General features: G+C 38.5%; 3 protein-coding genes across 3 annotated transcripts in view; all 3 read right to left on the reverse strand.

Annotated features, from left to right (window-relative positions):
- LOC310739200 (sialidase-3-like) overlaps nucleotides 1–27,653 on the reverse strand; it is a 161,078-nt gene that overhangs the window by 68,641 nt on the left and 64,784 nt on the right. The window lies entirely within an intron of this gene.
- On the reverse strand, nucleotides 1,805–8,694 carry pold3 (polymerase (DNA-directed), delta 3, accessory subunit). Its single transcript, XM_083565491.1, has 12 exons — nucleotides 8,551–8,694; nucleotides 7,016–7,071; nucleotides 6,833–6,935; nucleotides 6,669–6,708; nucleotides 6,104–6,236; nucleotides 4,391–4,631; nucleotides 4,202–4,274; nucleotides 3,958–4,123; nucleotides 3,649–3,758; nucleotides 3,448–3,524; nucleotides 3,173–3,248; nucleotides 1,805–2,357 (listed from the first exon to the last, which is right to left on the reverse strand). Exons 1-12 carry the CDS (start codon nucleotides 8,605–8,607, stop codon nucleotides 2,140–2,142), a joined length of 1,350 nt encoding a protein of 449 aa, XP_083421617.1. The 5' UTR covers nucleotides 8,608–8,694; the 3' UTR covers nucleotides 1,805–2,139.
- Nucleotides 12,214–13,585, reverse strand: defbl1 (defensin, beta-like 1). Its single transcript, XM_083564300.1, has 3 exons — nucleotides 13,461–13,585; nucleotides 12,561–12,684; nucleotides 12,214–12,421 (listed from the first exon to the last, which is right to left on the reverse strand). The coding sequence occupies exons 1-3, from the start codon at nucleotides 13,513–13,515 to the stop codon at nucleotides 12,397–12,399; spliced, it is 204 nt and encodes a 67-aa protein (XP_083420426.1). The 5' UTR covers nucleotides 13,516–13,585; the 3' UTR covers nucleotides 12,214–12,396.

The following is a 27,653-nucleotide window of genomic DNA, read 5'->3' on the forward strand; positions in this document are numbered from 1 at the left end:
GAGTGATCTAGAGCAGGCACCTCACGCATGTTACCTCCGCATGCAGCAGGGTTTGTGCAAGGATAACGTTGTGTAAATTGTGGATGAAAAGGAAAAGTCACATGGATTTTTATAGACACATTTCTATATGCAGTGGACTTTATACATATTATTTTCATGTGATTATTTAAATTACATTTTAATGTTGATTATTCACATATCTGGAATAGAATGAAATTTTTTTAAACCCGGTTTTCTATTTCGATGACAAACTTAACATGCAATTTTAGTGCATCACATATATAAACTGACGCAACAAGTGCACAAGTTCACTTATTGCATCAGATTTGCTTTTTCTATAAAAGGTTGAGTCAGTTGGTGGTCCTTCATCCACAGTGACTCAAGAGTGTAAAATGTGTCAGATGCTTCCTTTTTTCTTCTTAAAAATGTTTTAAGGTCTTAAGACCTAACTATGTAATTTTAGCTAATCTAAAAGACTTGAACTCATAATCTTCTGTTTCACAACTGGTATTATTTTAGTTTCTATAGTTCAGTATTTTAGATTTCTTTTTGTGGTTTCTGACACTGTATTACACTGACATCCACAAAAAGGGGTTTATAAAAGATGTCACTTGTAACACCATTGTAGAATACACCAAACATACTCTGTGCAGATTAAGGATACTGGAGCCTACTCCTGAAGCCATATCTGGGGCAAGTGGATATCTACAAATGAGCATGTGGTGATAAAGCCACACATCACCCTAGAGTAAGAAACCCACATCGACTGGCAACTCACGTCATAAACTGTCTTTGAGAGCATTCCTGGAAAGAAAGCTTGAATTAAATCAATTAATAGAATTCGACCAATCAGGAACACCCTCAAAAAAGTCAATGCACCATAAAATTGAGCGAATCTAGTTGAGCATCAACTGGTGCAGACACCCATGACCCACAAATCTGGAGATAGTCAGCAATAAACTGTAATCTAAGGCTGTGGATGAAGAAGTCTGATCTGACCTTTTCAGTCTATAGCCACTGCAACCCTCATTAAAAAAAGGGAAAGTAAAATGGACGAATAAAAAAGGGAAATTTTAAAGGAGAATAGCTTTTCTACCACAGTTCATAATTCAAAGGATGATAAAATTCACATTTGATTGTTTTTTTATTTAAATTGTATTACTGTGAGGCAGTGCCATTTTTACAGTGCTAAACAGGAGGCTACAAGCTTCCTATACTTAGCATCAACATTGTAACTCCAGTACAAAACCGAAGAGCCTGGATGATTAACGACATTTGGTGTACATTTCATTTTTGGCTGAAGGGCCCATTTAAAACTGCATTACCCTTTTAATAACCGCTGACTAAACGCTATAAAAATAAAGTTTAGTGATTGCCAGGGAGAAAAGAAGGTAGGTGGAAAAGCTCTGGTTGGCATGAAAAGCTCAAAATCACATACATGGCAACAGATCAGAGAAGCTTCATTACACATTTCCAGACTCATGCCATCCCAAACTGTCAGTTTTGTTTTAATAAATCAGAACCCCCTGTAATGAGGCCAAGAGCTGTGCCAGAGACTGACGTTATTTAAAATTGTGGAAAAAAAAAGCTTTTGGCAAAGCTCAAGTTCTGTTAAAAAATAAAAATAAAAAATCCAAATAAACCACAGAAAAAAAAAACTTTCTGAACTAATAGTTCATCATTAGGATTATACACAGCACAAACATTCATCAATGAGTCCAAAAAGTACAGAAAAGGACTGATAAAAGAGGTGAGAATGAAAGGGATAGAAGATTGTGAGAGTAAAAACAGAAGACACAATGTGAAAGTAAATTTTATTGTTTATAGAAACATTTAATATTACTTCTAATATAAGATTTTCAGAATGACAAAAAAAGTAATTTAGATGCTCAGTGAACAGCAATCGGTGATATTAATATCAGACAAAAATCTTTCACATATAGGCACCTCAAACCCCTCCCCAATCCCAGCATCTCCGAGGTTTCCTCTTTAAAAAAGACTAATGACCAAAACACCTGATAAACTTTACAGGGACACCTACTGGTTTGTTATTGTACTGAATCCAGTACAATAAATATCCAGTTTTTAGAGCACTGGAAGGTCACAGAGGTACACAGACAGAAAGCCCACATAAGTAGTTCATTTCTTTTGGAAAAAGCCCATGATGGATGCTTGTTTTGTCACTTTATTTGTAGCAGCAGGAGCTTTCTTCTGGCTTTTCTCTTTAACCTTTTTCTCATCATCCTTCCTTTTAAGTGTTTGCGTGAGCGAGCTTGAGTTTTCAGCAGGCTGAGTGGCAGTCTTGGATTCGTCATCACTCTCCGAGTAAGATTCACTCTCGAAGCCTTTCTCGGTCACTAAGTTTAAAAAAAAAAACACATGGAGACCAAATTATACCACAGAACAGGTGGATTCTCAACTCTGATCAAATTTTTTTTTTGGTCAAATAATTTATTTTCATTTATAGCTTTTCTGGCAGAGGGCTTACTGTTACTAATGCAGAATTGAATTTATCCATTACATTAAATTTGTCGTTCGCCACAGAGACAACATTTGCCGCAGCAAAAAAAATAATAATAATAAAAATAAAAATAAAATAAAAAACACTGCAAGCTGTATATGTTTATGAATGCAGATGAGTGAATTGGATTGGATTTCTAAACTTACAAGGTACTGAACAATGTCAGCAAATACACACTCAATACTGTGCCCAAAAATGGAAAATATTTCACGCAATCATCAGTATTTTAGGTTTTTCTTAGTTCCCACTCTTTCTTGTGAGAACAAAATGGTTTTGTGCTATTCATTGGGGTAAAGGTGAGCATTTTAAGATAGAACATACGTCTAACATTTAAACAACAACAAAAAAAAAGCTCTTGATTTAAAGGGACAAATTAAACATCTGGCTAAGTGTTTCTGACAACTCATACATACAGTGTGTGTAGGCCTTCTCCCGCTACAGACCAAAACTATGCAACTTGTTCTCCTCCAGATGTTAATGTTCAACACTATTAAATATTACAATATTCAACAGTAAAATTGTTGCATTTCTCTCATAAAAGCAATAAACACTTCAGGACATACGGTTATAAAAAAAACAATACATTTTGGTTGTAATAGAACGTCCACCTCATCACACCACAATGTAAACTATAAATGAACCATTACGCACCAATACAGCCTTCGTCATCAACAAATGTACTGGACTTTAACACCCGTCTCCTCTTCCTCCTCCTCCCCTCAGAGTTCTGCAGTAAATAAGAGAAAACACACCAACAATTTAGACTACAAAGAAACAAATTAATGCATAGTACAATACATACAACAAACAAATACATAATTTGATATTAATTCATTTTTTTGTTTTTAAACTGTAAATTTTTTTTCTTCCTGAAAACATGGTCTACTGATTGGGAAATGTGATTATTCAATATTTCAGATACTTACTTGCAAAACAGGCTCTTTCTTCACATGCTTTTCAGGACTAGTGTGCAGTTGAGGTGCAGGTGGAGAATCTGGAATTACTAAAGTGAGAAGATGAACAAAGTCATTTAGTGTGTTTACACCGAAATAACTATTGTAAAAATTTCCTGCAGGTGAAACTGTTTTAATTGCAGCTTGAAGCACTTTTGAAAAAATTTCACCCACCCTCATCATCACTGCTGTCCGGCTGAGGATTTTTTATCCTCCGTCTCTTCTTCTTACGACTGTCCACTTGCTCGCTTTCACTATCCGAATTCTCCAGACGTTTTGTTTTACTGTTTGTAGGATTTTGGTTTATTTTTAAAGAAATATCATGGCACTCGTGATACAAAATCTAAATTCTGCACCCATAAGAACAGTTTCTATAACAATACAATAACAATGATGTGTCTGCATTGATTTACAATATTTATAGCCTACAAGGAGAAATGGCTGTATTGAACCAGAATATCCCAAAGGCATCTAAAAGCCTACCTCCGGGTCTCTTTGGATTGATCTTCAATCACTTCAGGCTCCTTCGGTAATTCCTCCTTTATGTCCTGCTTAGGTTTGGATGAATGTTTTGTGCTCTCTGCAGCTGATGATTCTGGAACACCATCTGGATTCTCTTTTATGTTTTGGTCAGATTTTTCAAGCTTTTCTGTAATCAACAAATTGTAAGGTGGTCAGTGAGGAAAACAAGCAATGGTGACTCAGTATAACAGATATTACTACTCACTGTCTGCTGTTTTTCCCCAAAAATTGTTCATACTGTTGGCTTTAGACGACACCTTGGTTTTAGGTCCCTCAGCCTAAAAAACACAGAAATGTTTATTAGGAGAAGAGAATTTTTAAGTGGTTTGGATGACAAAATTGGGCTCCCGGGCCAAATGATGTTTTAAGGCAGATGCTTTGATTGTGCACTTACAGGGGGCGGATCGTCTACCTCCTTCTTCACCTTTTTGTTCTGCTCATCACTTTTAGGAGCTGTTTTATTTGAAAACATTCCCATGATGCCTTTCGTCTGTTTGGAGGTAGGTTTGGATGCAGGTGCTGTGTAGTTATTGACAACAGGTTTAATGACCTCTTTGTCAGTTGAAGTGGACATGGCCTTTTCTTGAGCTGTCTTCAACTCCTGCACTGCAGCAGAACATCGGATCGCACTGTACCTGTGAAGGGTAATATAATCTATTAATATAAACAGTGAAGAGGTTCTCTTTTTATACAATTAATACAATAAGCATTCTATTAATGCTGAAATACTATGAGAAAATGCAGGATGACTTTTCTATTTCTATCATTTTGTATTTTCAACTATATTCAAATCTGACAATCCTTTTTACAAATGGATGTTTTTACATAAAGCTTTTATGTTCTTCCACAGGGTGATACATTGCAGGAGCATGTTATTAGGAACACCTGCACATCTACTCATTCACACAATTATTTATTCAGCCAGCAGTGCAATGCATCAAATCATGCAGATACACGCCAGCAGCTTCAAGCAATGTCCACATCCATCATCTGAAGAGGAGGAAAGAATTCAGTGATTTCAGCATGACAGTTGATGCCAGACAGGCTGGTTTGAATATTTCTGTAACTGCTGATCTCCTGGGATTTTCACACAACATTCTCTAGATTTTATTCAGAATGGTGCAATAAAAAAAAAATTAAAAAAAAAGAAACATCCAGTGAGCAGCAGTTCTGCAAAAGGAAAAACCTTGTTGAGGTCAAGTGAGAAGCCAGAGTGGTTTAAGTTAACATATAGGCTACAGTAACCCAAACTCTTTTTCACTTGTGATAAGCGGAAAAGCATCTCAAAATGCTCAACATGCCACACCCTGATGAAGATGAGCTACAAGAGCAAAAGGTTCCACTTCTGGCAGCCAAGAACAGACAGCTGACACTACATTGGGAATAGACTGTCCAGACAAATAATGAACAGTTGAAGATTAAAAATTGTGCCCTGATAAACCGTAGAATGAGAAGAGGCCTACCCAGTATTAGTACAACGTTAAGGGACTTTTTATTGAGTGTATATGTGCAATTGTAGAGTGTTGATGGTCACAAAGTGATCCGAGTTTAACTGCTCAAAACCTGACCAATTTACAGCAGATAAGACTTGGGAAAAATAATGACCAAATAATGACTAGGTCAGGAGGGTATATTTGTATTGTATTCTGAGCAATATGACACATATTGTTAAATAAGAGCACACTTGGGAGTGTGCTGTAATAAGAGAACGATCAGTGATGGAGAAATGTGATGAGAGCAAAAAAGACCCCAAAAGTTTATTTTTATATAAAAGCATATCTTCATGTAGTTTATTCCTCTTATTTCTATTTACCGATACTAATTTACTGATACTATTTACCGATGTTTATATATTATTAAAAAAAACAGACATTTTTATTCATCTAGTTTTTATATTCGTTTCATATAGTTTGTATAGATTTTATATTAGTTTTATGTTTTCCCATTTTCTTTGTTAAAGCGGTTATTTAAAGTATCAATCCCGGTGACTACTTCCATAAATGTTATATAAACATTCATGACAGAATTAACTGCTTTGATGCCACATGGCAACATTAAAATAAACCTGAGCAAAAAGAATCATAAAGTCAAGTAATAAATCACATACTTGTTGCAGTTTTTGAGGTTCTCTTTCATAGCATCGTAGTCAGTACTGTAAAGCGGTGCACTGTCCTTGAGCTCAGCTTTTTGCACGCTGTACACATGCACGCTAATCGTCACATCCAGTTTGGATTTTACATCTGGGAAAGATTGTAGATTGTAAATACAAAAGAATTAGTTCACACATACTGTAGAATGATATTAAATTAATTCCAGTGTAAAAAAAAATAAAGTTTGAAGTTCTCTAAAACAAGAAAATACCCAACCAATCACAATTAAATGGTTATCTACGATACAGAATTTCTGAAATAAACCAAAAAAAGCAAAATGGCATATTTCGGCTTAGAATAAGGATGAAATCATAAAAAAACTCAGCAACTCCAACTGCAAAAGCATATCACAGGCTTATGATCATTTCTATAAATAAAATCTATACAATGCCATGTGGGGTGAATAAAAACATGTAATTTAACCATGTGATGGAAAACAGCTAGTGTGCATGTTCATGCATTACACTTATTTCTTCTCACTTATAGCCAGTGTTTATTCAAATATTAGAAAAACAATCATACCCTCGAGCTTGTCTTCACGCACTACTGACACCTTATGACACTAGAGTAAATGACAAAAATGCAGCATTTGTGAAAGCAAAATTACCAATGACATCATATAGTTTTCATTTTGTACTATTAACAACATAATTCAACATAATATTTAGCAAAATAATTCAAATCACCATGCTGCCTTTCTCCATGCACGTCCCAGAAACCAAGTAAGTAGCATACAGTGTGTTTCCAGAGCGCTCCTTCCGTCGCTGCTCTAAGTAGTGATACAGCATTCTGCAATAAATTTGATTAAACATTAAGAGGTTAGATGAAACTAGATTTCAAAATTACCACCAAGAAAAGTGTAAACTTACTGTTTAGCCGTGTTAACATGGACACCAAGAGTAAGACTCAGCCATTTATAGGAGACCTGTTCAGACAAAGTCAATGTTAACGGGTTAATATCTGAAAGCAAACTGAAAATGTACTGTTAGCAGAAGATAACTTATGTATATCATAATGCATTGTGCATGTGTTATGTATATCAAAAAGCATTTTCAGCATTAGAACTGACTAATTACATTCACCCAATGTTAATTTCAATGGCACAGGAAATGCCTTGCACTTTATTGTGCAAGAAAATATCTTTACATATGGAACATAGTAAGTTTTCTTGGTAAAGGTTATTAAACAATGAAGCACTTTATTACATTTTCTATTGAATTCTTTATTTTAATTGGTCAGCTGTTGATTAATTTTCTATAAATAAATTAACATTAATGCGTTCATTGCAGTATAGTATCAGGCCTTATTCACAAGGATTTGTATAGTGTGAATTTTATTATAAACGAAGTACAATGAACACTGGCATAGTAAAGCTTTCCATAAGGAGAAATTGACATAATACAATGTTAGAACAGAATAAGTTTTCCACCCTGATAAAGTCTTCAAATCAGTTTTTCTTTGTGGTTTCTTGGTAACATGATAAGCTGCATATTTTTGTCCTATTAAGTTAAAATAGAATGAAAAAATGTTGATAATGTAAGTGAGAGCAGCAACTGTTTAGTAATCATTTCATAACATTAAATGTAACAAAAAGTAAACCATATGTAGCCACTCTTTTAGTAATAAAGAAATCACTTTGGGAACACTTTGGGAACGTTTATTAAAAAGAAGAAAAAAATAAATAAATCACACTTTCATACCACCCTGTTGATAATATTACAATAACATCAAGCATTCCACCTACACATTATAAAATGTTATATGCAATAGTTGGCTTATGAAATGATTACATTTCCACAAAATCCAGAAATGGATATTCAAACTATACAAAGCGATCTTTTAAACAACAATCTCAAATATTCCCAAACAGTATCCAGTGGGCCATAACTCCATGAGCAAACGTCTGACAGAAAAGCGCGCATGCGCAGAGCTTCACCATAGTCTTGTCTCAATCCATATATATTTTTGCTATTGTAGGACTATGGGACTGAACAGATTCAATTTACAGTTTTACTTTAGTCACCCCAGAAGTGTTTAATAATGGTGGCAATTTTTTTAAAAAAGCACATAAAACAAACACACTAGCAACAAACAAAAATCATTACACTTCTTAAATCCGTATTCCTTAAATTATTAAATGCAAAACACATGTAGAAAATGACGCTGCTAAATAATTTAGTCATTTGCAGAGAAGCCATTATTTAGTAAAACAAAAAATGTTTCGCTCTGTGCAAACTTGCATTTAATAACTAAGATAAAGTGTGACTATCCCCTCAAAATCTCGTGGCTCTAACACACTACACTGCCGTGCTAGCTAGCTTTCTCAAATGTCGAACAAAAAAAACAAATGCTATCCCAAACGAAACACGATGATACGCCAGAAAAATGACAATGTAGAACTTACAATTTTATTCTGATCGTTAACATATTCGTCAATGTTTTCTAAATAAAGATCATCCATTGCAATGCCCAGTTGATCACCCTGGAAACACACTCTTTCCTGCACGAAACAACGCGGGAACTTTATTTACTTCCGATCACGTGGCTAGTCAAGAGGACGCCGGTGTTGCCAGTTGCGTGGTAATCACACTTTACAGAATGTAGACACTTTAATCGTTTCTTCACGTTTTTTGATCGCAAGCTGTGAGATATTCATATATCAATTCTATCATGTAAGAATTATCTATAATTAAAATTAAAATACTACACTTTCTTTACGGAAGGACGGTTGTATTTTTTCCAGGGTTGCCAGGAATGCATTGTCTAATCCATTCATTCATTCATTCATTCATTCATTCATTCATTCATTCATTCATTCATTCATTCGTTCATTCATTCCTTTATTTTTAGTGAGTGTTCAATTATGATCAGGGTCGAGGTGCATCTAGATACCATTCCATCACAGGGCACCATGCACATTTATTTACACAGGGTTATATAGAGTAACCCAAGTTCACAGTGTTGTGTCCTCTGGACAACTATGGATTTATTCTTGTACAGATAAAAAATGATCATTCCTAAACATTACCTGTACACCTGACTGACACTATGCAAAATAGAAAAGTGAATTTTTGAGGATTACCGAGGTTACCACAGGTTTTAAGTTCCCAGTCCCATAGTCCATATTTCAGTGTCCTGTCCTGCATATTTCAGTGTCCTTCCTGTTCCAATAAGCTCATGTGTACTATATATCACTAGTAAAGTGATATGTATCACTAGTAAATATGATGTTAAAGTTAGTTATTAGTACATTTATAATTTTAAAAATCCAGGCCTATTTAAAAAAAGATTTTCTTTCCAAGGTGCTGTCTAATTGGAAAAGCATGAAATTTATATTTATTAGGGGGACACATGATCCTCATATTAGAAGAATATTGAATCATATATACTCACACTAGATATTAAAGCTGTATGGCTTTCCTTGTATTTTTTAAAACCAAAGAACATCTGGATTTAAATTGTAAAAGGCAACTCATTTGAACATTTTGTGCTTCATGTTGTTCAGCATTTTGGATTATATGTCATAATCATTATTTTATGATTTACACCAGGCCTGCCAAAATCACTTTATGCAAAATAAAATCATTTATTTATTTTATTTTTGTTGTTGAGGCTTGGTCATAGGATATTATTTATTATGATACTAAGGCTTTAAATTGTTGTTCTATGAAGTAAAGTAAAAGATTTATAAAAATGTCCATTTGTTTTTGTCTTCAAACTTTGGCTTTAGAAAAATATCTACATTTATTGGCTGTATTTTGTCCTTGTTTAACATATTATGTATAATATCCAGAACACATAAAAGGTGTAAAAAAATCTGGGTGATTGAAAACCTATTAATATAATTGCCCCACAGCTGGCATTCATTTATTTTAGTCATTAAATTAAAGTTTCATTGTTCAGCCACTCAAAATTCACATCAGAGGTGTTCAGAGTAGTTTTGATTAGTAGTATTTAAATAACAGTAGTGTTTATAATGAAACACTAAAAAAAGTGTTTAACATCTATAAAGCTTATTAGAAAATAGTTATGAAACAAATGTGACTCCAAAGCAATGTGAAAGGATTTTGAATACTTTAATTCTGTATGTATGAAGCATAACCTATCAATAAGTATTGAGCAACATATTGCAATAATAGTAGCATTTGCATTCACATTTAGTTGTTTATTCCAGGATTATTCCGGTTGTTAATAAATTCACAGGATGGGCACCACTTTCATTCAAAGAAGATGCGACACACAGCATCTGCCAAAGAAAAAAATTCATAGTCACAGTACAAAATGACTGCAAAAATGGCAGTATTACTTATAACTTTAATATGCTATTTTAATAATACTTATAATAAATACAATGTCATAAACAAGTTACTCACAAAAACTTCTTCCCACAGTCTAATGGTCCGAAGTAGAGTTCTGCAGGCAGACACACTCCTTGTCTGCAAACTCCATTGAGGGAAGCACAGCTCCAAGGGAATGATGCAGCTTCATTTCCTTTAGCTTAAATCAAATGGGATTTATTGTGTAGCCAAAATTAGCATATTACAAATAGGGAGAAAAACAGGGGCATGCTGTTATATGAAATGGATGTGGCCCAGCAGAGTGTAATATCAACATACTGTTGATATAATTTCCTATAACTGCACGTTCTGAAGTCCACATTTATTTTACCAGCAAATCTGTGACACGTTATTTCTATTATTGTCTTCCCTTCCCTTAACTGCCCTGTGTTAGAAAGTTATTACAAAGCACTGACACTGATGGCTCCTTCCAGAAATGTTAAATAAACATCACAATACAATAAAGAAAGAGCATATTGACTTACAGTTCAGTGCTAAGATGACCAGCAGGACCAGAAGCAGAGCAAATTGACGTTTCATGCTTGCTCTTCATATAGCAATACTCCAATTGTCCTAAAATTCTGGTTAGACTGTTTTATTTTCTCTTTACCAGGAGGGAGGGGAAAAGTAAATGAGGTGACTTTGAATTGGATGACCAGGTCAGAATTGCATTATGCAGCTGCATGAATAGCAATACTGTTCTTAATCACATTCATTAAGTCCACTGTGAGAGGGATTTATAGCAGCATGTCACAAGACAGGGGCTGTAACAAATTATTATAAATATAGCGGTAAAAACACATGCAGTGGAGTCATGATGGTTCTAATTTTCATTTAAGCATTTACAAAATGTCAGAGATTTAGACAGTCTATTATAACAGATAAACAATTACTATAGCCTGCAAAACATACCTGAGGGTTTTATTCAGAATGCTTCATCTGTATGCATTTCAACATGTATAATAAACATGACAAATGATTGAAATATTTTGCTGGATATTTTTATTTTTTTGCATTGCTGCTGTGAGACTCATTTATAAATAGGTGACTAGTGGGACAAATAAGAACAATATATTTATATTACATCAGTCTAATCTAGCATATAGTCTAGTCTTTTCTCAGAGTGAAAAACTCCAGGCCTTTCTAAAACATTTGTTTCTTTATATTGAGGTTATATGCATTAGGGGGACACCAGATCCTGTAAAATGGTCTCATATTCCAAGAATAATAGATAAGTTTTAAGAGTCTTCCTCAAAACAAAAATACATCTGGATTTAAAATGTAAAAAGATAACACATTTAAACATTTTCAAATGATTTTTAACATTACGTTATTTACACCAGGCATGCCAAATTCTCTTTATGCAAAATTATATGTTGAGCCTTGGTCACAGTGGAACTGTACATTAACAGACATTAAATATCCCTCTGTTTCTGTTAGTAATCGTTAGATTTAGATATAATTTTTGTTGGCAGTACTTTGTCCTTGTTTTTACAGATGATTAGCTGAAAAAAATATTATCAGCCATTTATTAATTTAATTGATTCAAAGTCCTAGGTTTGTTTACATTGTGCCTTTACTGAAAGCTGACAATTAAAAACAAATACAGTTTACATAGATAAACAGTTATGAAGAAAATATTACTCCAAAGCAATGTTAATAAACTTTCCATGAAATAACAAATTATGCATATTTTAATATAAAGAGTTTACATTATACACAATGCATGACCTATTAATAAGTAATCTATACCATATAACAATAGCTGTAGCTGCTGCAAATGATTATTTGCACTCACACATATTTGTTTTATTTAAAAGGCTTGTTTATTTCAGGATTGCTTGTTAGCACAGTAAATTCACATGATGTGCTGCACTTCAGGTAACACCTATTTCTGATTTAATTTTCAGAATTCAAAAGAAATATGACACACAGCATCTGGCAGGGGGAAAAAACATACTCAGTACATTACATCAATACATCAGTACATAGTAATAGTGCAGTATTAATTATAACTTAAGCATGATATTTGAATAATGTTTATAACAAACAGGATGATCATAAACATGATACTCACAAAGATTCCTTCCCACAGCCTAAAGGTCCAAAGTAGAGTTCTGAAGGCAGACATGCTCCTTGTCTGCAGACTCCATTAAGGGCAGCGCAGCTCCAGGGGAATGATACAGCTTCACTTCCTTTAGCTTAAATCAAATGACATTTATTGAGCATTTCACAAACAAGGAATAAAACACATGGGGACATGCTGTTATTGGAATATTTTCCACAAAGGAGAACACAAAGTGGATTTACTGTTACAACCTTAGAGTAGATTAAATTTCCTATAACTGTATGTCCTGAAGTATTTAATTATACCACAATGACATTGCCGGCGATTACAAATGTTGCCACATACATTTACACAACTTTTCTGAGTCCCCTCACCAGCCTTTTTTACTCTTCTTACTAGAAAATGCAACTTGTCTATGTATCTAATAAAGTTTAAAGTGGCTAATAATCTGGACTGTGTTTAAATGGTATAACAAAGTGGAAACATTTATGACTTCTTCCAGATGTGCTGAATATAGCTAAAAACAAACGTGGTTAAATAATCTGTTTATTGTTAGACAGTAGAAATTAGATTGTAGATGTTGTTGTTTATGACCCCAAGATTATGGCAAAGGTGTTGTTTATGTTGCATGTTTATGAGCTTTTACAGTAGAAACAATAAACTATGTTTAAAATATGTTTGGAAAAAATCCACACCATAAGATTTATGAAAAGTATAGTTTATATTCTTGTATTATATTCTTTCTATTATATTCTTTCTATTAGAGTAGTAGTAGACAGGGGAAGAGGATAATAAATAACCATGGAAATATACCCTGCTTCTTGCTATTTTTCCACAGAATTTTTTACCCACAGTAACACAAACCTTTTTGAAATAAAAAATTAAGCAAAGCATACTGACAAAACTTACTGTGAAGTGCTAAGATGGCCATCAGGACCAGAAGCAGGGCACACCGAAGTTCCATACTTATTCTTCATAAAGTAATATTCCAACTGGCCTAATATTCTGGGTAGACTGTTTTATTTTCCCATTTTCAGGAGGGAGGAGAGTATCAGATGAGGTGATTTTGATGACTAGGTCAGAATTGCATTATGCATGAATAGCAATGCTGTTCTTAATCACATTCTTTAAGTCAATTGTGAGAAGGATTTATAGCAGCATGTCACACAACAGGAATGGCACACACATGCAATGGAGTCATGATGGTTCCAATTTTCAAGTAAGCATTTGTAAAATGTCAAAAACTTTAAATTCAGAAATTCTATTATAATAGATGACACATAGTGGAGCAGGAGCAAAATATTTAAGTAAGACTATTGGTGAGGCCTGAGTCCATGATATGTTGGTTTTTGCCAAGTCTCTGACATCTAAAATCCTTTTATTAATATTCTCTAAGAGCAGATTGGGTAATAGTATTAGCATATTTAGCAGAATATTAGATAATTTTGAAGCAAATGTATTTACACACAGAAGTGTGTTTTCAAAAGGACCATGTAATCTTGTTCCTGGTTCCTGGGTGGCTATAAACAATCCACTTGATTTATCCTAATGCTTGACTTCTACTTGATGGAAATGATCTCACATGAGTACCCTAATAATGAATTTCCTCAAAAAAAAGTTCAGACCAAACCTCACTGCTTTCATGCTAAAAACTTCTGCTGTAATCATAAAAACCTGTGCTCATTCCAGGAATTCTTATTCTACACATGTATATGGTAATTATCAGAGGTAAAAAGTAATACATTGCATTTACTCATGTTACTGTAATTAAGTAGTTTTTTTTTTTATGTACTGCCACTTTTATGTAATTTAAGTAGTTTTTAAAACCTGTAGTTTTGTACTTTTACTTAATTATGGTTTTTCTTTACAGAATTGTACTTAACTACATCTTAAATCATGTTCATTACTGAATAAAATAATACAAAAATAAATAATGCAAGGGGAAAAAATCTTGAACCGATTGATCACTCACAAGAAAGAAAGATCGAGACGGACAAGAGATTAATGCAAACCTGTGAAAAAGGCCTGGTTGCCTATTAAGAAAAGTATCTCTTAGGTTTCTCTAGGTTACCTCTCATTAGGGATAATTAATGCAAAACTAAGTGGTGACAATATCTATTTCATTCCATTTCATATCTATCTGTTCTATTTGAAGTGTCTAATAAACAATTTAAATGCTGCAGAAAAATTTAAATAACATCAGTGAGCTTAGCAATACAGAGAAGAAAACAACCTAAGAACTGCAGTTCATGAGAGATTCTGGTGTAAGGCATCACAGTGAAAAGATGGCTAATGAGACAAAGCAAGGATTCTATTGTTATTAAACCCTTATCAATCGCAGATTCTAGGAATATCTCAGACATTTATTGCTCCCATGTTGGAAAAATTACTATTGGCTGGCTCAGCTTCTTTTAATGTGGGCACTTCAATTTGGCCACTTAAAACGCTATTCATTACTGAGCAAATAGTCTGTCTTATTAAACTCGATAATAGCCCTGTGCATGTGGTATTTATCTGTATACATACATTTGCAAGAACACAGCTGTTCACTACTTTATGGTCTGGCATCTTTTTTAGATTTGAAGCACACATATTTGCTATTTACAAGAGTTGTTTGTGAAAGGTCCTTATAGCCACAGCAGCCCGGCAATGTTGCTGTGTTAAATCTTTTGCAACAGTTTGGATACAGATAGAATAAATGTTTTTATTAATTGTTCCTTTCTGGATCATAATTCAGCTTAAATAATGTTTCAAATGCTTCTTGAAAGAACCATAATAAATGATCAGTTTTTTAAGCTATATGAATATAACTTTAATGCATTTTTCATGTATTGTAGAAATTATATAAATATTTTTACACCATTAATAAGTGCTACTCTTTGGGGCAGTCTCATCTGTGTCTATGACCAGTTAAAACAAATTTTTACCTCTGAATGTTACTCTAACTGTAGAACATTTACTGTTTTTTTAATGTAAGTGCAAACAAGTTGTTCAGCATTCGGGCCACCACTTTGGATTTTGTGGGTGGAGCTTTGAACTGTTTTAAGTACAGAACAGATTCCGATCATATAAATGATCCACGCTTGTTTCAACCAGGTCAGAATGCAAAAGCACCCAATGAGATATCTATAACCACTAATAGTTTTGCACTTCTCAGGGAAACTACAACTGTAGATGATAGTTAACTTTATTTTCTTAAACCACAATTCTGGAATCAGATGATGTGCATTCTTTTTCATTAACAGCTTGGTTTTGACAGTAGTTCTTAATCATATGACAAGTTGTTTTCTTTTATTAAGAGAAAAAAGCAAGATTGTTGAACTATTTTTACTCTTTATTGGAGCTGCTATAATAAATAAATGATATTAGGCGTTTATTTATCTTAACTTTATCTTAACTTTAAATTTGTAAACAGTCAAAAAACACAATGTGTCATAGAATAACAAATCCAAAAAATTGTAAGTGCTGGCATATCATTGTGTATATGTGTACAGTATATAGAAATAGCATACTTTATAATGTGCTGTTATACAGAAATAATTACTTTCATAGTGGGCCATATTACATTACCCTGCCATGAACTATTTTTAAAGAACAGTGCAGTTTATTGTGATTTCCTTTCATAATACATAAATCATTTCAATTTCAGTGCAAGAAAATCTAAATATTGTTAAAAACTACAATGTTCATTAATCAGGCATAACATTATGACCACCTGCCTAATATTCCATTAGCTGCCAAAACAGTTCTGAGCTATAGAGCATTAAGAGCATGAATTTTGAGCTTCTGTAGCTCATTTGTTGGATCGGCCACACAGACCAGCCTTCGCTCCCCACATGCATTAATGAGCTTTCTCCGCCCATGACCTTGTCTCCAGTTCACCACTTTTCCTTCCTTGGATTCCTTTTTAATAGACACTGAGCACTGCAGCCCGGGAACATCCCACAAGAGCTGCAGTTTTGGAAATGCTCTGACCCAGTCTTCTAGCAATTTTGGCCCTTGTCAAACTCACTCAAATCCCTAAGCTTGCTAATTTTTCCTGCTTCTAACATGTCAACATTGAAGAGAAAATATTCACTATATATTCACAATATTCCCACTAACAGGTGCCATAATGAAGAGATAATCAGTGTCATTCACTTCATTTGTCAGTGGTCATAAAGTAATGCCTGATCGGTGTTTTCGGTCTTTTCTTTGGCATAATATAAATATTTTTTTATGCACAAGCTTAAATATAGTGATTGCTTTGGTGTTGACAGATGATGATATATTATTTAAGTAATGATTTGTTTATCAAATAAAATTGTAGAGGGCAATATATTTAACTTATGTAAAAAAAAAAAAAAAAAAGCTTACTTGTTTAAGCATTATTGCTTAATATATGATCTGAATATCTGCTGCTCTTAATCCATAGCTACATGATTTTCATGTTAAAAGTGGCCTAATGTATTTTGTTAAGCACCCATTATCAGGATATACTGAATATGTTTTTATTGGGTGATTGGTTATCCTCCCACACCAAGGCCTGTGACACATCAGAAATACACATCAATTTCCCCCTAACATAAAGCAAGCACTGATTCTGTAAATGTCCACCAGTAAACTTTGTTGGGGATTGGAGAGTCCTGTGTGGAGAGAGGGAGCATAAAGAAACATTAGCTCTGAAGTTCGGGAAGCAAAGGGGAAGAGTGATTGATAGACCTGTAGACAATGGCACCAATATTTTATTAGGCACAATCTGGTGTGTGAACAGCCTACGGTATGTGTGTACGTGTGTGCAGTATACCTGTCTGTCTGTCTGTCTGTCTGTCTGTCTGTCTGTCTGTCTCTCTCTCTCTCTCTCTCTCTCTCTCTCTCTGTGTGTGTGTGTGTGTGTGTGTGTGTGTGTGTGTGTGTGTGTGTGTGTGTGTGTGTGTGAATAATACAAAAAATGCTGGACTTATGGCACCATCTACAGACTGTCAGAAATAACAACTTCATGCAACCAAGTTAAATCCCGATTATAAATACTAAGGAAACCATATATAAATCCTCAAGAAACATGTGGATTTATAAAACAAATTAGCTACTCTAATGATGGAAAGAACACATTTAACATAATTAATCTTGAGAGTTTTATGCCATGGCAGAATATCTCTTCTATGTCATACTAAATAATTTACATAGAACATAAATAAGCATATAAAAACACCAGGTCAGTTATCGGAAATATTTACAGCATAACAGATGGCTGCTGCTATATAAGATAAAGGCCATGTTATTGCTGAAAGTACTTTACATCTTACTGAGATTTAGTGTGTGATTTAGTTTTAGTTTAGGAGCAAAAACATCAACCATCCTAATGTTAACTGCCGGATTATGGCAAAGGTGTGGATAGATATGGTCTAAGTGCACTGCTTCTTTGTATGGCTGGTCCAGAAGTGAGTGGGAACTCTGTCTAGGGAGGAGCATGCCTCACTAAGTAGTACAAGAGGCAACCAGAAAAGCTTAGCGGTGGTCTGACATGCTACCAAATTTTTTACCAAATCTATTTTATATCCTTCCTAACAGTTCTAATCTACCTTCCCACATATGTCAAGCATTGTATGGAGAAACTCTCAGCACCCATAACATAAGCGTGTTCTCAAGTGTTTTTAAATGTATGTTTACATGGCCATGTGTGTTTAGTTATAATTCAATGTCAAGCATGATTGCTTGTCTCTCTAGTGTGTCTCAAATACTTGAATTAGTCAATGTACTTTTAATGCCTTGTGTTTCTTAGTTGCTTATTAAGTATATATTTTGTTCCTGTAATTATCAAGGTGTTGTATATTGCTACATTGACTCTTTTTGGTTTTGAGCCCTGTTCTACTTTTCTAGTTTTGCCCAAAGCCTTGACCAGTTTGTTTTATTTGTTGATTGCCTGAATTTTGCTTTAAATTATTCTGTTCCAAATGCTAGACATAGTAAAGTCTTATATGCCTGCAGGTGTATTTGTACCTGCTTGTGTGACAATTAATAATGTCAGGAATCCCCCTGCCACGCCCCCTTCGGAGGCTGTCTTTCCCTGGGATTCCCTGACGCACCGCGCTCCTGCTCCATTGCGTGCCCCGCCCGCCTGCAGCTGCTCGCAATCCGGCTTCACAAGGAGCAGAATGCGTTGGAGTTGAATGCGTTCCGCTACCCGACGGAGAGAACCAGGGTCGCTTCGGTCATCTCTCTTCTGACGGGGGAATCACTCTCTCTCGCCGCACAGCTATGGGACGTGTATGGGGGACTTTGGCACATGCACCCTGTTCCTACAACTTCTCACCAGGGGAACTCGGGTTGGTCACTGCTGATCTTCAGCTCCTCTTACCCGCCTCTGAGAACACGGTCCCGTCCCAGGACCTCCCGGAAAGCTCGGCTCCCCCCCAGGACCTCCTGGAAAGCTTGGCTCCGCCCCAGGTCCCTCCAGAGATCTCCGCCTCGGTCCAGCTCCCTCCAGAAAGCTCCGCCCAGCTCCAGGTCCTTCCAGAGAGCTCCGCCCAGCTCCGGGCTCCGCCAGAGAGCTCAGCCTCGCGCCGGGCTCCGCCAGAGAGCTCAGCCTTGCTCCGGGCTCCGCCAGAGAGCTCAGCCTCGCTAGCGGTGCCTCAGTGGGAGCTCATCTCCGCTCCTGGTGCTCCTAGAGAGCTCCGCCTCTCCGCTCCAGGTTCTCCAAGAGAGCACCGCCCCTCCACTCCAGGTTCTCCAAGAGAACACCGTCTCTCCGCTCCAGGTTCTCCAAGAGAGCTCCGCCTCTCCGCTCCAGGTTCTCCAAGAGAGCTCCGCCTCTCCGCTCCAGGTTCTCCAAGGGAGCTCCTCTCCGCTCCAGGTTCTCCAAGGGAGCTCCTCTCCGCCTCCGAGCGACCCCGTGGGCTCCTCTCCGCCTCCGAGCGACCCCGAGAACTCGGTTCAGCTCCGGTGTCCCGAGGAGTGCTCCGCTCAGCTCCGGTGTCCCGAGGAGTGCTCCGCTCAGCTCCGGTGTCCCTAAGAGTGCTCCGCTCAGCTCCAGTGTCCCGAGGAGTGCTCCGCTCAGCTCCAGTGTCCCGAGGAGTGCTCCGCTTCGCTCCAGCGTCCCGTGAAGGGCTTGGTTCAGTCTCAAGACCCCCGTAAGGGCTTGGCTCCGCTCATGGATCTCCAGGCGAGCTCCTCTTCGCTCCCAGGCTGCCCAGCAGGCTCCGATCCGCTCCTGAGGGTCCCAAAGCGCATCCCCTTCACCCAGGGGTTTCCCTGTGTGCTCACCTCGACTCCAGAACTGCGAAAGGGAAGTCAAACCGCTGCCCCTGGGCTCCACCGAAGGCGACGGCTCACCCCACAGTCCTGCAGAAGGCGAAGAGATGCCTCAGAGCTCCTCTCCGGACAATGTCTCGCTCCCGAGCTCCTCCCACGGCGACGTCTCGCTCCCGAGCTCCTCCCACATGGCACTCCAGGGGTCCGCCGAGGACGTCCTCCAACCTCCAGCCAGGTCGTAATCACCTCCCAGTTCCGGTTCTCCGCTGAGGAGGTCGCTTCGTCTCTGAAGACCACTGGGGACTTCGCTCCGTCTCCGGCCTCCATCCAGGGGGGCTACCAGCCGGTAAGCCTCGCTAACCTCCGGCTGTCTGTCCCTTCCAGGTCCCCGTGGGTGAGAAGGCTCCGGTCCAGACCTCCGGCGAAGACATCACCCAGCCTCAGGTCAGCACCAGGCACGTCATGCCCTTCCCGGTCGATGTGGTGGTAGGGGCCCCGTTCCAGGCCTCCGCGGGGGCAGCCGATCCGTCTCGGGTTCCCGTGGTGGCCAGCCCGCTACCTCAGACCGGCCTCCAATGAGGCCTCCAGTATCCCCTGAGAGCATCGTGCAGCTCCTGGTCCCCTAAGGTGACGTCTCTCCGACGCCAGGGGTTTCGCTCCATTCCTGGCCGCAGCGTTGAAATGTGCTCCGCTCCTGGGTTCCGCAGTGTCCATGATCCCCTTCCAGCTCTCCTTGGGGGGGTCGCTCCGCTTCAGGTCCTTCCTGGCTCTCCCCGGCTCCGTAGCAGTTCCTACCTGGTCCCTTTAGGCCCTGGACGATCGGGGGGGCCGTCCTCCGAGTGCCCCGGCCCTCCGGGCTTTCTACGGGTTGGGGGCGTCTGGTGCCGCCCCTTCGGGGGGGGGGGGGGGGGTGTCAGGAATCCCCCTGCCACGCCCCCTTCTGAGGCTGTCTTTCCCTGGGATTCCCTGACACACCGCGCTCCTGCTACATTGCGTGCCTCGCCCGCCTGCAGCTGCTCGCAATCCGGCTTCACAAGGAGCAGCTGAGGCTCATCTCCGTTTTCCATTGCACCACCCATATAAACCCCACGCTCGCCTACACAGACGGTCGGTTATTGTATGTACGTGTGTGTAGTCTCGTGTTGGTCTGTGCAGGTTCCTGGTTGCTCGCTGCTCCGCGTATGCTTTCCCCGCTACGCATCTTCTCCTTCCGGATTCCTCGTTCTCTCCACGGCGGCGTGTGCGTTTCCCGTTGCTCCTAGGACTTCTGACGCTTCTCCGTCTCTCCCTCCGCGCTGCACCCTGCACCGTGGATATTTTTGTGTTCCTTATTTGTATTACGAACTGCCGTTTGCCGGTTTATCCCGTTTTGCGGGTGCTTTATGTTGGCTCTGCCTGTTTGTGAAATAAAAACGCTGGCTTATATTTCTGCCTCCGCCTCCATATATGCCGCGTGACAAATAATTAGTAAAAATAAATATTTATCCTATTTTAGTTATAAGTAACATTTTTTAGATGTTTTTATCCAATTAAATTGGCCATAGCCATCTATGATGGCACACTTGGATTGGAGGCTTCAGGTAGGCCTGTTCCATCGCAAAGAGATCCAGTTTCTCATTCTGGAGAACTCCACAGCAAGTGTCATACTGGGTCGACCCTGGCTGGCAAAACACTCCCTCAAGTGCTCATGGAACCCCTGTGACATTCTCAAGTGGAACCCCTGGTGCAGAGAGCACCCCGGAGGTGGAGAATCCCCCCTGAGTACCGATCATTTGCGGATGTATTCAGTGAGCAGGCAGCAACCTGCCTGCCCCCCCCACCGCCCTTGAGACTGCGCCATAGACCTGGTGCCAGGTGCTTAACTATCTAAAGAACAGGTGTACCCGCTGTCGGTTCCGGAGCACACAGCTATGGAGGATTACCTTCAGGGCTTCATCGCTTCATCCTCTTCCCCCACCACCTACAGCTTCTTCTTTGTGGAGAAGAAGGCAGGGGGACTCTGCCCCTGCATAGACTATCGTAAACCTCAACACCCAGATCACTCCACTCCTGAGCTAGATGCTTCCTCCACTGGCGCAGGGGCTTCCTTATCCCAACAATCGGGGACCCCACTACGGCTCCGGCCCTGTGCTTTCTTCTTGAGAAAATCTCCCCTGCGAAACATAATTACAACTTTGGAAACCGGGAACTCCTAGCCATTAAACTGGCTCTTGAGGAGTAGCATCATTGACTGGAGGGGGCGGCACACCCGTTTACGGTCATAACGGGGATTGACTTCATCACCGATCTGCCCTGCTCGGAAGGTAACACCTGCATCCTCTTGGCCGTGGACCGCTTCTCTAAGGCCTGCAATCTGGCCCCACTCCGTGGCCTTCCCACAGCTCTAGAGACTGCCGAGGCTTTGTTTTATCACATCTTTCGGAACGTGGAGGAAATTGTGTCCCACCCGGGACCCCAGTTCACATCTCATGTGTGGAATGTGTTTTTCCAGCTCCTGGAAGTCACAGTCAATCTGTCCTTGGGATATCACCCTCAGACTAACTGACAGACGGAACACAAGATACAGAAGCTCGGACGCTACCTCTCGTCATACTGCAACCAGGACCAAACAAGCTCCCCTGGGCAGAGTATGCGCGGAACTCCTGCATCACCAGCCTAACCCCGTTCCAGTGCATGCTGGGCTTCCAGCCACCTTTCCTGCATGCATGTGTGGGAGTCAGCCCACACACGGAGGACCCCCTTTATCAAATCAGGTTTGGCTGTCCACCCAAGATTTGCGGCTCCAGCTATCCTGTAAGAAACTCAGTCCCTGTTTCATTGGGCCATTTCGGATCATCAGGCGGGTCAATGACTTGGCCTATCGGCTCAACCTGCCTCCTCGGTACCGCATCCATCCAACCTTCCACATGTCTTTCCTAAAGCCCTTCACACCCCCCTAGCACCGAGCACCCTGGAGTCATATTTCACCCCTGATTTCATATTATTATTTTTTTCTTTCTTATAAGCACTTTCCTGATTATTATACTGTACAATTCCGCTTATTAATGTCGTAATTCATAAGGTCCCCTGGTGGTCTAGTGGTTAAGATGCAGCGCTCCCACCGCTGCGACCCGGGTTTGATTCCCGGTCAGGGAACCATCCACAGCCACTCTTAGTGCCGGTCCCAAGCCCGGATAAATTGGGGAGGGTTGCGTTAGGAAGGGCATCCAGCGTAAAACATGTGCCAAATCAAACGTGCGGAGGATCCGCTGTGGCGACCCCTAACGGGAGAAGCCGAAAAGAAATCCAATGTCGTAATTCATAAATAGTCATCTTCAGCAAGTCACATTCCTAGACCCTGCAGCAGATAGTGAGAGCAGTGGAAAAGATTATAAGGTTCACTCTTCCCTCTGTCATGGACATTTACACTATACACATCATCTGCAGTATTTGCATTGTGGCTGACCATACATCTTTCAACAATGAACACACTCGTCACCCTCCAGCTGTCTTGAAAATGGTACCAAAGCATTCAGGCATTTACAACCAGATTACGGAACAGATTCTGTCCATGAAGACATCCGACATCCGGCTGACACATACATACACCGTCATTACAGTTTTCACATTAATAACTGGTGCTAAATCCACAACTGTTTAAACACTCAGTATTTTTTAGTAGAAACTTACTACACAATTAGCTCTGTGTACTGGTCAGTACTGCACTGTCTCTATGTAACTGTTTGTGTGTGAGCCAAGCGGTGGACTACATTTGTTCAAGCACTGGACCTCTACAGTTTCATTATACTGTACTGTGTTGTTTGCACAAGTGTTGCTTGTACAATCACACAGTATATAATCCTGTGTAAGGGTCTGTATGTTCTACTAAGTTCTGTGCCATCTAGCATTAATTTCTATTTTCTTATTTAGCTCCATGGTCCTGAATGAACATTGTCTCATTTCTCTGTGTACTCTTTCAAATGTATACTGTATGAAATGACAAAAGCCATTTGACTTGATGTAACAGTGTATTCTGCAGACAGTTTCCTGCTTTGGCATTTCCTGTTTTCCTGTGACTAACTTCCTGGCATATAAACAATGTTCAATGAGCAACAAAACATTGACTACATCATTGCAGCACTACCACCACAACCAACTGGACCTGTTGACAAAAGGAAACCAACGTGCACAGATGCTCCATACTTCATTCCTATGTTCACCCATTCATTCCTAGGTTTATTCAATATTGTAATTGTTTTTCTTAAAGACCAAGTAGAAGTATTTGATCATTTATATTGATTGTCCATAGTTTGAAAAATGGTTTAAAACCAGTAAGGCAGTAAGAGTGCATGAATTTTCATAAAATAATGCATATTATTTGTTATAGAGCATTTATGATTTAGTTCACCCCTAAATAAAATGTATTTATTAACTAACAAAGATGTACTAAGGGTGGTCATTATTCACATATAAATTCATAAGACCCATGTGGTAGTTAAGGTAAGCTCTTCATTAGTTCATGATTTGTTCTTTCCTCAACTCACAATTACTATATATATTTACATAAGAATTAGTGCATGGTTATTTATCTACTGTTACTGTGTTACTGTTGAATCTCTCTAAATGAGTAATGAGCTAAAGCGGAGTGACCATTATAGATACAGCCAGTACATTTCCTTGTTTGTCACATGCCACTGATCATACATACCTTTTTCTTGTCACATTGAGTACTTATGTATACAGTTTGACCCTTCATAGCACTTGCTGTCTCACCTTTGTCTTTCCATGTCCTTGCTCATACTCAGGGGTTTTTTGGTCATTTTTTAATGTTAGTAATTATTTTGTGTTTTGTTTCTAGTTTTCGTGCTTTAGCATTTAATGAATAAAAAGGATTCCGAACTTGTGTCCGCCTATACATGTTATGTTATAAACGTGTAAAATATACAACTTTTTGTTAATGGAACATGGAGAATGGGGACAGTCAAAAGTGGGGTAGCTGTATTCTGGTGAGTAAGACTATGATCTATGGCCACTAATTATTTAATATAACATTTACATAGGTCTGTGTATATTGTTATTATTTATTATTGATCTTGGAAGCAAAATTATTTTAAACAATATCACTAGAAATGATAATACTGTAATAACAGCTTCATTGTCTGTGACCTTCACTCTTGACTTAGTAGTTAAATTACATATTTAGTTTGTTTAACAATATAAGACAGGAAAATACGTAATGAATAGTAAATTGCATTATTATTTCAACATTATCAATAGAAATTGTATTCATTCCATTCAGATGAGTTTACACTTTACTGTTTGCCATATCTTGTCCTTTTGGGAACAGTTGGTAGAGTCTGATAAATAAGGGAGATTATAAACATGTTTATTAGCTTTCATTAGTTTGGCCATCTTATCTATTCCCAGGAAGGCAATTTAAAGTAACCACTGATGGTCTTTGTGTACCAAGCAAACACATTGAGCCCTCAGTGGACAGGAGCAAGAGGCTGGAGAATGGATTCATAATGACCTCCTTTGAGAATCACTGATACTGCAACTCAATGTGTGCAATCAACAATAGTAATGTTTAATCATACACTAAAGACCTGAAATATGTATAGATGTTTATGCTGTTGTTTTTTATCTTTTAAATGCTATAACAATTTTTAATTGGTTAAAGTTAATGTTATTTTATATCAACATAGACAAGAATATTGAAAGTAAATGAACAAAAGAGAAATCCAAATCAAACTACTATTTGGTTTTACCCCACTTTGGCTTAAATTCTTACACTTGCACACTTTGTACACTTGCAGGAAGTGATTGAGTTTGTAGGATTAGAGTCAGATGTATAATAAATCAATTATACTAACATCAATTTCATATTTAGGTTAAAACTGAGTCATTAAACAGAAACAGCTGTGTAGGAGTCTTAAAACTGGGAGGAAAAGATTGTGAAGGATAGTTTCATGTCACAGGCCATACACCATGGCAAGACTGAGCACAGCAACAAGACACAATGTAGCTATACTGCATCAGTAAGGTTTTTCATAGGCAAATATTTTAAAGCAGACTGGAGTTTCAAGATGTGTTGTTCAAGCTATTTTGTAGAAACACAAAGAAATGGGCAGTTTCGAGGACTGTTCATGGAAGAACAGTGGCCAAAAAGCCATATCTCTGATGTGAAAACAGTGGGGTGCAACTGGGGTGCAGAAAAATGGCACCAAAGTGCTCAAGTCTAATGAGTTAAATTTTTTTTATATTTGAGCAGTTCAGTAATCAGGGGCTAGAGCTATGGGTGGAGCATGGTAGAGGTTCCTTGCAAGTTTGGGGCTGCATTTCTGGTAATATTCACCGATCAGCATAACATTATAACCATCTGCCTAATATTGTGTTGGTCCTCATTTTACTTCCAAAACAGCCCTGACCCATTGAGGCATGGACTCAACTACACCACTGAAGGTGTGCAGTGGTATTTGGCACCAAAATGTTAGCAGCAGATCCTTTAAGTCCTGTAAGTAGCAAGATGGGTTCTCTGTGGATCACAATTGTTTGTTCAACACATCCCACAGACGCTAGATTGGAGTTCTGGGGAATATGGAGGCCAAGTTAACACCTCAGACACATTGTTAGGTACATTATCCTGCTGAAAAAAGGCCACAGCCATTAGAGAATACTGTATAGATGCAAGGGTCTACATGGTCTACAACAAAGTTTAGGTAGGTGGTGCGTGTCAAAGTAACATCCACATAAATGGCCAGACGCATGGTTTCCCAGTAAAACAGTGCCCAAAGCATTACACTGCCTCCAACAACTTGCCTTGTTCTCATAGCGCATCCTGGTGACATTTGTTTTTTCAAGGTAAGTGACACACATGCGCACTCCATCCATGCGATATAAAAGAAAACATGATTCATCGGACCAGGCCACCTTCTTCCATTGCTCCATGGTCCAGATCTGATGCTCACATGCTCATTGTTGGACAGGGGTCAGCATGGACACCCTGACTGGTCTGTGGTTTCGCAGCCCTATACACAACAAATTGCGATGCACTGTGTATTTTGACACCTTTCCTTCAGAACCAACATTAACTTGTTCAGCAATTTGAGCTAGAGTAGCTTCTCTGTTGGATCAGACCATGTGGGCCAGTCTTCGTTCCCTACGTGCATCATTAAGCCTTGGTCACCAATGACTCTGTCGCCGGTTCACCACTGTTCCTTTCTTGGACCACTATTGATAAATACTGACCACTACAGTTGCAGTTTTAGAGATGCTCTGACCCAGTCGTCTAGTCATCACAATTTGACCCTTTTCAAACTCACTCAAATCCTCATGTTTGCCCATTTTCCTCTTCTAACACATCAACTTGGAGGAAAAAATTTTCACTTGATCCCTAATATATCCCACCCAATGAAAAGTGCCATGATGAAGAGATAATCAGTTATTCATTTCACCAACCATAATATTATGCCTGATTGGTATAATATATATTTATAATTACCCCATTGTCATGTAAAGCAGCAAATGCAAGTGCAGAAAAAGTAGCATTGCAAATATACAAAATAAAAGACAAAAAAGCTAAAGAAGGCAACATGGACAAAACAAGCATTGACAGACGAATGAAATAAAAAAAGTTCAGTGAAGTAAATATACAGTATATTCACGACAATCAAGGTGACAACGGTTTGCAGAGCACTAACTTCTTCTCCAGTACTTTTCCAAACAACTACTGCTTTCAGTAATACTGAATATTGAGTATATGAGTAATACAATATTTTGTATAAATTTTTTTTATATGATAATGTGATACATGCAAACAGAGAAAACATATAGATGTGAATTTAACAGATATTTAATAATGAGATAAAAAATTCTTAAAGACAACTTTTGTAC

This window comes from Silurus aristotelis (assembly GCF_946808225.1).
Source record: "Silurus aristotelis genome assembly, chromosome: 16".
In the NCBI taxonomy this organism is placed as follows: Eukaryota; Metazoa; Chordata; class Actinopteri; order Siluriformes; family Siluridae; genus Silurus; species Silurus aristotelis.

Excerpts from the sequence above, each read along its gene's own strand:
- pold3 (XM_083565491.1), bottom strand. The coding sequence starts at position 8,607 with ATGGATGATCTTTATTTAGAAAACATTGACGAATATGTTAACGATCAG. Across the intron at positions 7,072-8,550 it reads TTAACGATCAGAATAAAATT|GTCTCCTATAAATGGCTGAG; the intron begins GTAAGTTCTACA and ends TTGTCTGAACAG. Across the intron at positions 6,936-7,015 it reads CATGTTAACACGGCTAAACA|AATGCTGTATCACTACTTAG; the intron begins GTAAGTTTACAC and ends AATTTATTGCAG.
- defbl1 (XM_083564300.1), bottom strand. The coding sequence starts at position 13,515 with ATGGAACTTCGGTGTGCCCTGCTTCTGGTCCTGATGGCCATCTTAGCA. Across the intron at positions 12,685-13,460 it reads GGCCATCTTAGCACTTCACA|CTAAAGGAAGTGAAGCTGTA; the intron begins GTAAGTTTTGTC and ends ATTTGATTTAAG. Across the intron at positions 12,422-12,560 it reads GGCTGTGGGAAGGAATCTTT|ATGCTGTGTGTCATATTTCT; the intron begins GTGAGTATCATG and ends TCCCCCTGCCAG.